This window comes from Salvia splendens, chromosome 10 (genome assembly GCF_004379255.2).
Source record: "Salvia splendens isolate huo1 chromosome 10, SspV2, whole genome shotgun sequence".
NCBI classification, from domain to species: domain Eukaryota; kingdom Viridiplantae; phylum Streptophyta; class Magnoliopsida; order Lamiales; family Lamiaceae; genus Salvia; species Salvia splendens.
The window spans coordinates 20,978,685-20,992,391 of record NC_056041.1 but is presented as its reverse complement, the minus strand read 5'-3'; the positions used below and the strand labels follow the sequence as shown (position 1 = coordinate 20,992,391).

The window sequence follows — 13,707 nt, the reverse complement described above, 5'->3', positions numbered from 1 at the left end:
GGTTCAAGGAAATCATCGCCGATGTTATGTATGCGTGCATAATCATGCACAACATGATAGTCGAGCATGAAGGTGGGAGCATCACCGACTGGAACGATGATGAAGGTGCATCTAGCTCCTCCAGCACGACGACCGTGCCCCCGCTAGAGGATTACCGATTGGCTTCAATGAGGTTCTATCTAGACAGGCCTCAATGCGCAACCAACAAGACCATGCTCAGCTCATGAACAACATGATTGAAGAAGTGTGGTTCCGTAACCGCCGTCGCTGAGTTTGCCTATTTTTTTAATTCGTATTGTAATGTATTAATTTTTATAAATGAAATGAAGTTTTTCCCAATTTTTGTAGTTATTTAAATATTCAAATAAAAGAAAATACTTAGGGCGCCCCACTGCAGGTGGAAGGGTAGGAGGATAAAAAGGATGAAGACGGTGCATAGGGTGCGCCTAAGGGCGCCCCATTGCTAATGCCCTAATGGCAGTCTGAGGGAGTATATGTGTAGACGTCTTTGACTGTCAATATAAAATATTGATATATTAGAACATTTTGTACTCTACATAGAGTTAATGAAATTCAAACATAAATTAGAGAAAGTATTTTATAAATTTGTAGTAATTTTTTTTTTGTAACAATATAAAATCAAAGTAAAATATTCTGTATTAATCGTGTGATTACCATTTATTTTTTTTCATGTAAGTTAATTAATAAAACGTGGACGAAACGAAATCCAAATTACAAGCGGTGTCATAACAGATATTTTTGCCAACAATATCTAAACAAAGAAAATATATTTTTATTTTTGTATATTCATGGAAGTAACTAAAGTTAACCCTTAACTTCGTGGAGTATTATACATTATTAAATGAAGTAAATTATGGAGATTATACCATAAAATTATATTATGAATCCAAACATTGCCTGCTTCCATATATATCGAATTATTATAAATTAATTAATGAAAGTATTTAGTCACTACTATAAACTAAATTCTCTCTCATTAAAAACTAAATATTTGAAAGCAGCTAAAAATTTGGGAATTCCCTCTGCTTAAACCCTATTTGTATTCCTTCCTTCCTTCCCCCCAAAAACCAAAGATTTTAGGAATTGAATTCTGTAGTATATGAATCAGAAGCGATGCCGAGAGAGAGACTTAACCGTAACACTCGGAAAGGGAAATCTGACGACACCGGCGCTGCTGTTGATCGAAGGCTTCTTCGCTCCAAGTACCTCACCTTCAAAAACCGAATTTCAGGTATTTCCACTTTTTTTTATATTCCCCAGTTTCTAATTACGATTTCTGTTTTGAAATCGATATTATCCTGCTCTACTATTAGTTTCTTTGTCGCTAGAGTCATGTGTTTAGTCTGTATCTCAAGATTTGTACTCGTTTCAATATCTTAATTGGGGTTTGTATGTATTTATGTATGTATGTGTTCATTAATTTTGGACGTTTCTGATTAATTTATCATTTATGGCTGGATATTTTATTCCTATTTTATTGTGCAGATGAGAGGGATGATATATCCAAAGTTGATTCTCATAAGTTGATAACATTTATTGAAGAAGTAGATAGCTTGCATCAGCTAGGTAAACTTCCCAACTACTTATAATAAATGTGTTATACTGTTTCATAGCAAAAGATTCATGGAATGATGGAAACCTGGTTAAATTTTAACTTTTGAGGATTATTGTGGAACATCTGAATATTTATATTATGGACGGATGAAGAAGTAAGCCAATTGACTGTTGGGAAGAGCTGGGATGACTTAGCATATACATCCGGGAAAGATTGATTGCTTTACTAGACTACCATTAACTATTAGTTAGTTATGTGATGTTATATTATTGGTACATTTGTATTTCATTCTAGTTTGGTTTAACTTAGTGTTTTTTTTTCTGTATAGTACAAAATCCCAGGGAGCAAGTAGTAGATGCTGAAGCTCTATTTGACATTACAAATACACTGGTGACCTCTGTTAAAGCGTATAATAGTGATGGCTTGACACCTTCAGAGTTTGTTAGTTGTATTCTTAGAGATTTTGGAAAAGAAGGTGGACCATGTAGTTACCGAAATGAGCTAAGGAGTTCGATAAGATGGGAAGACATTGGGGAAGCTGTCTCTGTTGTTTTCAGGAGTGCTCCTGGCTGTCGTACAATGTAATCTTTTTTTCTACACTTCCCCAGTTTGTTTGTTTTTTTTGTAAAAGTTAGCAGGGTGCCTAACTTAGTTATGCTTACCATGCACGGCAGGATTGGGCCCATGAACAATGAGTTGAAGCGGCGTAAGACTGTGCTTCGTAGAATGCGTGCGAAACCCGCTAGAAATATCCGACCAGAAGAGGTAAAAACCTTTCAATCTTTAAGGAAGTGAAGTACCATGTGATGTCAATACTTTTTTACTCTCAATACTTTCTTGGACAGCTTGATGAAAAGGATCATGACAAAACCACAACTGATAAGAATATGGCTACTATATTTAATATCTTGAGGAAGAATCGCAAAGCCAAGCTTGAAAATCTAATGTTAAACAGGAAGTCGTTTGCACAAACTGTGGAAAATTTATTTGCTCTATCATTTCTTATAAAAGATGGACGTACTGAGATTTCAGTTGACGACAGTGGACGACATCTAGTTTGTAAGTAAAATCCATTGTAGTCCTAGTTCAATAATGTGTCCTTTTATCTCCTCCCTAACGTACTTCTACCCTGAAACGCTCCTGCTTTCAGCCCCGAAGAATGCTCCTAGTGCTGATGCAATTCAATCTGGCGAGTCTGTTTATAGTCATTTTATATTCAGATACGACTACAACGACTGGAAGGTACTTGTAGCAATCAATTCCTCATATTAACCAGACTTTCATATATTTATATTTCCTGGATAATGTCAACCTGTAGTCAATGTTGGACTCTGTTGCTGCCGGGGAGGAACTAATGCCACATAGAGCCGATGTGAATGAAGCAAGAAGTAACGCTGAGGCAGAAGTAGAGTTTGATGAACCACAAGTTGCACCGTCTTCAACTCATTTAAGGAAATTGTGTAGGAACCGAGGTTTAGTTATGCGGGAGCTGACTGTCGAGGAAGTTTCACCCGAAAGTGATTGTAATAAAGCTACTGACAGGGCCGCTGCCATTCGTAGAGGAAAGCGAAAACTATGATGATACATTGGTTGGCCAATCTCTCCTTGGCTCGATCATTATTATTGTTTATTTTCGAAGTAGACGTGCATAGTTTGGATTAACAGTTCTCTTTACCCCGATCGATTAGGACTGACTGGGGTAATGGTTCGTTCCACTTTTTGTCCTCCGATGGTCTGGCAAACTGGAACCGGTGGTTGCTGAACCTCGGGCATCACTAGTTGATGCTAAATTTTGGAGTTTTCACCATTGTGGGAATATTCATGTAAGTAACTAAGTAGGAATGATTATTGAAATTTACATTAATTTCTTTCGTAATTAATCCACGCACATTTTCTGGTTAATCCTCATGGGAATATGGCTTAAACCTATATGTTTAGTTAGATATACTCATCCCATTACAATTTGTAATTCTGATAGACATTGATAGATCATAGATGCAATAATAAATGCAATTAATCAATCTTAATAAATACTCCATTTTAATCGATTTAATATTGATTAATAATTTGGCTCCATTCGCCCAATACTTTTTCGAAGCCCATTGATCCATTATAACAGTCATAACTTTTTATTTTTATTTTTCTGTGAACATTCATATTTTAAGCTTATTTCCATCTGATTAGCGTGAACTATATTTTAATCATTCAATGACAAATTCGCTAGTAAATTCAATTTCTCGTGTTTCAATTGAAAAATGTAGTGTTATAACAAATTTTGAATTTAAATTATAATAAAAGTCCCTGTGGAATGAAGTGTAGCAACCGAAGCCCTTTTGCCTGGCGCGATCCTCCACACACCTGGAACGAACCCTCCCCTGAACCTCCAGCAACGAGTGCCGCACTCCATCCGAGCAGAGCGGTGCGGTGCGGCACCTTCCATTTTTCATCTGTTAATGTAGAGTATCTGCAACCATTACACTAAACTCAAACCCATTTTAGAGTAAATATCAAATCATATAATGATTTTGCTCTCACAATTTATACTAAACTCAAATTTAAAAGAATATTTTGTTTAAATATATTTTTTTACTTACTCATAAAATTTGAAACATGGTTCAAGTTTGTTTTAGTGTAAATCCAAAAATGAATGATTATATTTTAATCAAAAAAATCCAAAATGAGTAGTTTTAGAATATTATTGGAGTTAATTATAAACACATTCTAAGTTTTAGAGTATAATTTGGTTTTTATGCATGTACGCACTAGTAGTAAACAAACGGACGTGATTATCATAGCACATTGTCGTGTTATTATTTTAGTAGTATCATTTGCATCATGAAAACAATAATATGTTTTTATTATCAATCTTTGTTAGTACAGTCTCTATATCAAATCACAGCATATAGATTTTAAAAAACTAATGACATATTCCTTTGAAAATACTGAAATATTACTAATAAAAAATGGATAATATAGTTCTACTTTTCAATCTTTTATTTTCAAATAATAAGTTCTAAATATTCCATTCGGTGAATTGATATGAAATACTCCTCTCTTCCACAAAGATGTCACGCTTATGAGATGACAAGAGATTTTAGAAGGTTTTATTTTATGTATTAACTGCATAGAGAAATAGTATAATTTTAGATTAATGCGAGAGATAATTTTTGTAATAATATGATAATATATGTTCCATTTAGAAATTAAAAGTCCGCATATTTTAGTGATGATGATTATCGGTAATAGGTAGTACAAACTTTCGTCTAATCTATATTAGTGGAGTACCATATTACTATTAATTAATATATGACTTCTGAAAAATTCACGTACATCCCGCAAATTAAAGTGACGATGACTACTAGTAAAAGTTACAGCTTTCGTATAATCTATATCAGTACTATTAATTAATAGGAGTTTTGAAACTTCACGTATATACCAACTAATATTTGGCGTGGCATTAAAATTTTGCATTATTTCTACACTACATGTCTACGCCTCTCGGTAGATATTCCTGATACATTAATGTCACCTAAATATTCAGAAATGTCAATCTAACTGAAATTTGTAGGTTGGTTGAATAGTCCGAAAAAATAGTGGGTTAGGCTGTAATTTCGCTTTCCATATACAAAACGAGCTAAACGGGTTAGTCCATTAGGGTTTGCGGGTTAAATGGGTTGGGCCGAACGGGTTGCGGTTGCTGATTAAAACAAGTTTTAGGGGTTTTTCTTATACTTTTGGATTTCATGCCCTACAATTTACTAGTCTTCTTCGATTGTCATTCCACTTAACAACTTTTAAGTTCTACCTCGACCCATTCTTTCGTCGTCCCAACATCTATCACTGCCGGCTTATCACCGCAAAAGCCAATCAATATAAAATTTAAAATTAGCCCATCAAAATTTTCAATATATTTAGTGTTTTAATAGTGATTTTTGTAAGATATATTTTCTAATTTTCATATAGAATTGATTATATTACCAATGCCAAAATAGTAACACGAATACTTTAATTCGATTTGATTGATTTAATTTTGATTTATCTGTTAACTAATATTGAAAATCATGAAAAATTAAAAATTTTATGTGATTCTAAATCTAAGAAGAAAAAATATCTAACATTTAGAATTATTTTACAAAGAAAATTTTGATAACAAGAGATTTTTTTAAACAGCTTTTTGTCCTGAATAGCCCGATGAGTTAGCTCGAAATCCGGTGGATTAGGGTTAGAGTTGAAAGTTTACACCCAAAAAATTCATAACCCGACTAGCTCATACCCAAAAATAGCCCGGCAACTCGTTCGGGTTGACCCGACCCGAACGGGTTAGCCCGATTGACATCCCAAAATGTAAATATAAAATACCTATTTAGTTCTATCAAATGTAAATACTACTCCCTTCATTCCAAAAGAATATGTACTTTAGGTTGGATACGAGTTTTAATGCACAATTGATAAAATTAAGGAGAGGTAGAATAAAAACTAATTAAAATATTGTTAGTAGAGAAAGAAATAGATAAAAAGGGAAATAGTGCATACTTTTATGAGACGGATGAAGTCTAAAATATCTAAGGACAATAAAAGATTACCTCAATTTTGTCGAAGAAATGAATTATGAATCAATGAATATTTTACGTAAGGTGATCATTTAAATGGTACACAAACAAACATGTGATTTTATAATATGGATAAACTATTTTATAGCTATTTTTGAAGTCTTTAATTGATAAGAATTCCTAGTTTTACATTCCGTTTCATCTTTTTGATACAAGATAGTAGAAATATTTTTCTACTTTTTCATATTTTTATTTTACAATTTTATATGAAAATTTTTGGACTTTTACTCTATATCTTATCAATTAAATAATGCATGTATATATTAGGTACATATACCCACGTGTGATTAAGGTATCAATTACGTCCTCAAAATAATTAAATAACTTTTGCCAACTGCCAATAGCCAAATATAGCAAATTAAGTGCTGATTTTTCTTTGTGAGTTGCAATAGAGCCTACCAAATATTGAAATAAAAATTAGTACTACTAGTATTAATATAGTAGGTGCGACATCGAATAATGTAATTCAAATAACAAGTTGTACGCAATTTGCAAAATCTAGTCACATACATGCAACTTGGCAACCTTTATACCAAGCAAACTCGTTGGATTGTTTATGGTCGCTAATTATATTCATGATATTCACATTACTCATGATAGTGACATTACAGATTTCGTCCACGAACTCATTAGTTCTATTATTACATTATTTTAATTACTACATCGTCCGTCCCAAAAGAATATGCACTTTGAATACAACACGGGTTATAATATAAAATTGATAAAATAACAGAAAGGCATAGAGGAAAATTAATTATAGTATTTTTAGTGTAGAATGAGTCTCACCTCATTAAAGAGAAAGAAATTTCTAAAATTAGAAAGTATATATTCTTGTGCGACGGACTAAAAAGGAAATATTGCATAATCTTGTGGGACGAAGGGAGTATATTTATAATGTTGTACTCCCTCTATCCCACAATAAGAGTCCTATTTTGCTATTTCGGTCTGTCTCACAATAAGAGTCATATTTCACTTTTATCATAAAAAGGTAATTAGGTCTCACATTCTACCAACTTATTCTATTTACATTTTATCATAAAATTAATATATAAGTGAGACTCATATTCCACTAACTTATTCAACTCACTTTTTTTTACATTTCTTAAAACCCATGCCATAACTAAATATGACTCCAGTTGGGGGATGGAGGGAGTAGCAAGTTATGATTCGCACATGCCTAGTCTTTCATTCCCCATCCTCGCCGAACAAGTCTCCGCACAAGACATTGTATAGTACATTGACATTAATCCACTCTCACTGGTTCAACATTTTCCGCACTAGTCGATCGTCTTATCTCACCTGTCTCGGAGAAGAAGATATGGTCACCACCATCCCATTTCCCATGAGCTTTACTATCTTTTGGCCCATTGGATAGCTTAGATTGGGCAACATGCTCGTAGTCATGTCCTCACTCGGACCACCTGATCTTTTCTCGAAGGCGCTCTTCGTTTGCTTACATTAGTCATAGTCTGATTCTCCTACGCCCAACCATTTTTCGCAGCTCCACACATTCTCCTAAATATTGAGCTACTTTTTTTTCTTCTAATTCAGTACGATTAATAATAATATTTTATATGTCCTAAAATGACTTGAACCTTCAACCTATTGGATGAAACAAAGTATCTTACCAACTAATTGTATTTCATTGTCAAACCTTGAGGTACTTGAAGTGGTTGTAGATGGCGGATAATAATCTCTGGATTTGGGTGATCAATTATACCTTTGAGCACATCATTGTATCCATTGACTACATTCCACTAAAAAGCCCAAGCTTTTTAAAAGTTGAAAACGCAGAGATGTTCACTAATGTTGACATAATATTCGAATTATCATTTTAGTCCAAAACGTTTACATTATCTACGTCGGTAAATAAAAATATTCACTGGTATATGCTTTAATCACCAATTAAGTAAAATTACCACTTCATCATCAATAAACATAAAAATTTTTTTTTAGCATGAGTGGTCAAAATTGCCCCGATTGAATAGAACAGATACGATCATCGAGGGCGTGGGGCCCGCCCTTTTTGGTAAAAAAAACAAATATCTGCTCTTTTTTTTTTAAGTAGAATCACCTGGTTTGGGTTTGGCAGTCGCCTCTCCTCTATTTATAACGCTGTGGTGCCGGCCACACCACTCCACTCTCCACCCCTTCCTCTCTCTCTCACCGCCACTCCTCCGGAGAGCCTCCCGCTTTAGGTACGCCTCTTTTCCTCTTCGTTTCATCGCAATGCCTTTCGATTCTTCGATGCCTCATTGTTTCTGATTTTTTTGGCGGATTGGGGAAATGCGCGTGGATCTTCTTCTGGTTTGTGTTGTTTGGATCCTATATTTTGGGGATTTTGACGATTTTTGCTGTGCATGTGATTTTTTTTGGTGAGATGCGTGAATAGATCTGGATTAGCTGTGGATCTGATTTTGTGAGATTTGTCGCGTGTTTCTACATGCTGAATCTGGAATAATGGATTTGACTGTCAAGTGTTTGTTAAAATTGTCAAATGAGTTTAGTTTTTCGATCTACAGCTGGATGAACTCATTTTGCCGTAGCTTGGGGAATTACAAGGAACACAAAATGAATTTTTTCTGATTTTACTTTTTAATAATTTTCTCCTTCTAGGATGGATTACAGAGATGAATCGCCATCTGAGCCTCAGAAATATCTGTGATTTTTTACAATCATCAGATATATTCCAATGCCATTGCACTCTACAGCTGTGGCATTCATGCACCTCTAGATCTTCTCATCCTCAATAAGATTTGGTTTTAGGAGTATTATTTTTTATAGCACCTCCAGATTTTCTCTGATTTTTTTAGTATTTTACCAAAAAAGCTGACTTCTCAAAATGTGGAGTAAATCACGTGTGATTCGATTAATAGTTTTGGTTGGTGCAGGGTCAAATATTTTAAGTTTACACTAATAATTTCTCTCATTTTCTTAGTCTCTAACAATTTCTTATTAATTTAATTGGCACAAAAATAATAATCATCGCATTCTATTAATGGGGTAGTGCAATTAATCTATTGTCTTGATTTCCGAATGAGATAGAATATGTGCGTTTTAGGCAGTCTGTCCCATTTCCATCTTTCATTTTTAGCTTGAGATAGAATATCTTTCATTTTAGACTCTATGAAATCCTTGTTCGGTAGTTGGAAGGTTATTATTAGAGCCCAACTTTTCACATGCGCAGTTAGAAGTCTGGACAAAATTGCTTAGGGGCCATGTCTGCTTTCAGCCTTTCGGTGATTTTGTTTTTTAGTTAATTTTCTATCTATATTTTCATTTAATATCTTTTTACATAAAAATATTCTGTAATATTCTCTACTATGACTATGGCCAACTTGCTTTGTCCATAAAAATTGTTTCCCTAGCAAGTATTGGCGTATTTAAGAAACGACCCTTTTGATGTGATTGCTTGTATCGTTTTTAATGGAAAATGAAAGATTCAATGCTTTATTACGCCGAAATCTAATTGACAGCTGCGGTTTCTGTTATTAAGTCTAAATACCACCGGGGCCACAAATAAAAATTAACAGTTGTCTAATTAGCTTGGTGTTGTACAACATGTACACACAATTTTATCATTACTATGCTTTGCTTAAGCCGCACCTTTGAAATTCACCTCCTCCATAGTGGCCACATCATAGGTTTTTGTTATTATTTTAATCACGGTCAAAGAAATGTATAGGCTTCCTTTCTTAAAATATCTTGCATGAGAGAAACGTATAATATAATTAAACTGGTAAATTTATCTTTTCGTATCGGTTTTCCCTTTTTGTAGGTGTTTAAGAAGGGATGACTTAAGTAACTCCTACTATAGACTTCTTTGTAAATATCAAGCCATGATACTTTGTGTAGGTATCTAAGAAATGACGATCTACTTATTTCTTAAGCTGTACTTCCTTAATTTGGAAGTTCTTCTCTTGAGGAATTAAGGGATCATGTTTAATTCTTGCTCACCCCTACTATAAATCTTTCATTGTCCCAATATTTTAATTAAATAGTTCAAATTGCAAATTAGAAACACAAGTTTTTTGCCAGACCACATTAAATACTAGTGGCTCTATGCAGGGGGTACAACTATACCCTCAAAATACAATACTAATACACTATGTATTGTGATAGAATTTACAATGGCCTTTGTGGTCTAGTGGTTCTGCTATTAGTTTTCACCGACTTATTTCAATTATTTTTTGTTTTAGTTTTGTTAATCCAATTTGTTTACTTATTTCATGTTTTATTTTATTCAGAGAATTAAAAGTTCTGTAGCCTTTTACTTCTTTTCTATATTTTTTATTAGAATAATGAATTTACTTTTGTTGTTTACTTTTATTCAAACAATTGAAAGAATAGATGTATTATCTTTTTTATTTGTTAAAACAATTCAAAAAATAAATTTATATACTTTTTGATCAAATTCTTAAATAATCAAAAAATTTACTTTAAACCTATATTATCTGTTTTGCAGCAATTATGTGCAAATCTATATAAAACATTTACAACTCATAAAAAAATATATAACTTTTAAAAAATAATTGACATTTTGCTTAAAGTATTTATATCCTCGAGGTTTTGTTCTAAAAACTGTCCATTAAAAAATATTTAAAAATTTACTCAAATATTTCATGTCAAAAAAATTAATTTATTTCCAAATTATATAATTTATGTCTATAAGACATTTATATTTAAGAGAACAAAAATGATTGTTTGGATTTTTAAACTTCGAGAACTATTTTCGTAGCCCCGAATCAAAAATCCTGGATTCGCCATTGGCTCTATGCTAGCTGCCAGTGCCTGTAGACAAGTTGGATGCAGTATAAATCCATACAATATAAGTCAATTGAACTATTCATGTAGTTGCGTGATCCATCTGGATTTGAAAAGTACATTCATTTAATTTACTCATTATATATAGTGGTTTCATCTTTGCAGTTTCATTGGAAGTGACTAACACATAATTTTGCAGGTCGCTGAACAATGGGTGCTGGAGGGCGTATGTCTGTACCCCCTGCCGATAAGAAGGCAAAGTCTGACGTCGTCCAACGAGTTCCGCACGCAAAGCCTCCATTTACACTTGGCGAGATCAAGAAAGCTATTCCACCCCATTGTTTCAAGCGATCTATTCCTCGTTCATTTTCCTACGTCGTGTATGACCTTATCATTGCCTCTCTGTTTTACTATGTCGCCACTAACTACATCCATCAGCTCCCCCAGCCTCTCTCCTACCTAGCCTGGACTCTTTATGGGATATGCCAAGGTTGTATCCTAACCGGTGTTTGGGTCCTTGCCCATGAATGTGGCCACCATGCCTTCAGTGATTACCAATGGCTAGATGACACCGTTGGTCTAATCCTGCACTCATTTCTCCTCGTGCCGTACTTCTCTTGGAAATACAGCCACCGCCGCCACCACTCAAACACCGGCTCACTTGAGCGGGACGAGGTGTTTGTCCCCAAGGTCAAGTCAGGGGTCAGCTGGACTGCCAAGTACATGAACAACCCACCTGGCCGAGTCATCATCCTCATCATCCAGCTCACTTTAGGCTGGCCTCTATACCTTATGTTCAACGTCTCCGGGAGGCCTTACGACCGCTTTGCATGCCACTTTGACCCAAACAGCCCGATCTACTCTGATCGGGAGCGCGCACAGATATTCATCTCTGATGCAGGCATACTTGCTGTCACCTATATGCTGTACCGTATGTCTGTAGCTAAAGGGCTTGCGTGGGTTCTGTATGTCTACGGTGGCCCACTGCTCGTGGTCAATGGGTTCCTTGTCTTGATCACGTTCTTGCAGCACACCCACCCAGCCCTCCCCCACTACGACTCATCAGAGTGGGATTGGCTGCGTGGCGCCCTGGCCACAGTCGACAGAGATTATGGCATTCTCAACACCATCTTCCATAACATAACCGATACCCACGTCGCACACCATCTGTTCTCGACAATGCCGCACTACCATGCAATGGAGGCAACAAAGGCTATCAAGCCAATCCTGGGAAAGTACTACCAGTTGGACGAGACTCTGGTTTTCAAGGCCATGTTTAGAGAGGTGAAGGAATGCATCTATGTCGAGCCCGATGAAGGTGAAGAGAACAAAGGTGTGTTCTGGTACAATAACAAGCTTTAGAGGTGTGGGGACTGTTAATGTAGGAAATGCAGTTTCTGGGGCAGTGTTTGTTGTAGGAGAATCTGCTTTGCTTTATTTGGCTAAAGTCTAGGTTATGTTGGTTGCTTGTCTAAGTGAGGAAGGCTCAGTTAGAACTGTGGTGTTCTAACAAGTCTTGGTTCCTGTTGGATGGGAATAAGACCGTGTAAGAACTATTTGTGTTTTCAAGTCCGAACTTCGACTTGTCAAAGCAAAGTTTTTTTTTTAAATTAATAATTATAGTATGATTTGTGTAATAGCAGTACTAATCTTTATTAAACTCTAGCTCATATTTTTGTTCACTAGTTACCGAGCTTTGTTTTTTAACGGAATTTGTTCCTGAATTATGTTACCAAGAGAAGGAGCGTATATATATATATAGAATAGGGAAATGCTATGTAGCCACATTATGGCTGGCCATAAAATGACATTTTAATAAATTTAGATAGTATGACTATTAATGTTTCAAATAAGTCATTTACTGCTCAAATAATTTTACACTATTACCCTTTTACTTAATTCTAGTTGTTTTTTATTTCATTTCTCTAATCCAAATTTTACACTTTTATACGTATTTCTTTTATTAGATTCATTCATTTTTTTAATTTTATGTTTTCAATAATTTATTTTTACACTATTTTTTAATTTAAGATTAAAATTTTGTCCTTTTAAAAATGTTTTCCTATTATACCAAGTTGGAATCAATAAAGTTTTGTATTCGTTATGAAATAAATTTATTTGGAACTAATTTGATACTTGCTCTCTAGTTTAGTGATCATTTATAATATTAACCCATGATTATTAATATAAATAAGTATATTGATCAAAGCTCAATTTTACTTATTTGTAAATATACAAACATTTAGAGTATTTTAAGTAAATGTGAAAAATAAAAGTATTACCACGATGCGTTGGTATTATAAATATAAGAAAGAATTAAATTAATTATCATGTAACCTTAATAAATATTAATTTTTATTTATATAAATTTCATGCAACATGAGTTAACTAATGATCCAATTGAATAAATTCTAGTATCTTCATATTTATATTTATAACTAAGGGTACAATTGTACAAATAAAATTGATACTTTTTAGAAGTATTGATTTCAATGAAATGGCATTAAATACACTATCTTTTATTATTTTTTTTATTTTTATGGCTGGCCATATGGCCATTTAGCACTACTCATATATATATATGTATAGATTTTTTTAGAAATCATACCCACCTTTATCTGCTACCCCCGTACAAATACATGGCCACATTTTCACCAACCAAACTAAGACAAGAGCGTGTATTTTTATTTTGATACACCTAAATCTATTTTCAAATCCTTGGATAATTTTGTTTCCTATCAAATCAAGATTCGTCCC

At 34.1% G+C, this 13,707-nt stretch overlaps 2 protein-coding genes across 3 annotated transcripts; both read left to right on the top strand.

Moving 5' to 3' along the window:
• Positions 1 to 998: 998 nt before the first annotated feature.
• LOC121750244 (non-structural maintenance of chromosomes element 4 homolog A-like) lies at positions 999 to 3,456 on the top strand. Of its 2 annotated transcripts, XM_042144743.1 has the most exons (8): positions 999 to 1,252; positions 1,507 to 1,587; positions 1,905 to 2,157; positions 2,251 to 2,341; positions 2,422 to 2,635; positions 2,727 to 2,818; positions 2,895 to 3,165; positions 3,265 to 3,456. In XM_042144743.1, the coding sequence occupies exons 1-7, from the start codon at positions 1,135 to 1,137 to the stop codon at positions 3,153 to 3,155; spliced, it is 1,110 nt and encodes a 369-aa protein (XP_042000677.1). In that variant the 5' UTR covers positions 999 to 1,134; the 3' UTR covers positions 3,156 to 3,165; positions 3,265 to 3,456. The 2 variants fall into 2 exon arrangements, with proteins under 2 accessions (XP_042000677.1, XP_042000676.1); XM_042144742.1 differs by having other exon boundaries at positions 1,000 to 1,252; positions 2,895 to 3,456.
• A 4,803-nt stretch (positions 3,457 to 8,259) lies between these two features.
• LOC121751845 (delta(12)-fatty-acid desaturase FAD2-like) lies at positions 8,260 to 12,587 on the top strand. Its single transcript, XM_042146641.1, has 2 exons — positions 8,260 to 8,384; positions 11,150 to 12,587. The coding sequence occupies exon 2, from the start codon at positions 11,161 to 11,163 to the stop codon at positions 12,310 to 12,312; it is 1,152 nt and encodes a 383-aa protein (XP_042002575.1). The 5' UTR covers positions 8,260 to 8,384; positions 11,150 to 11,160; the 3' UTR covers positions 12,313 to 12,587.
• Positions 12,588 to 13,707: the final 1,120 nt, after the last annotated feature.

Excerpts from the sequence above, each read along its gene's own strand:
- LOC121750244 (XM_042144743.1), top strand. The coding sequence starts at position 1,135 with ATGCCGAGAGAGAGACTTAACCGTAACACTCGGAAAGGGAAATCTGAC. Across the intron at positions 1,588-1,904 it reads AGATAGCTTGCATCAGCTAG|TACAAAATCCCAGGGAGCAA; the intron begins GTAAACTTCCCA and ends TTTTCTGTATAG. Across the intron at positions 2,158-2,250 it reads GCTCCTGGCTGTCGTACAAT|GATTGGGCCCATGAACAATG; the intron begins GTAATCTTTTTT and ends CATGCACGGCAG.
- LOC121751845 (XM_042146641.1), top strand. The coding sequence starts at position 11,161 with ATGGGTGCTGGAGGGCGTATGTCTGTACCCCCTGCCGATAAGAAGGCA.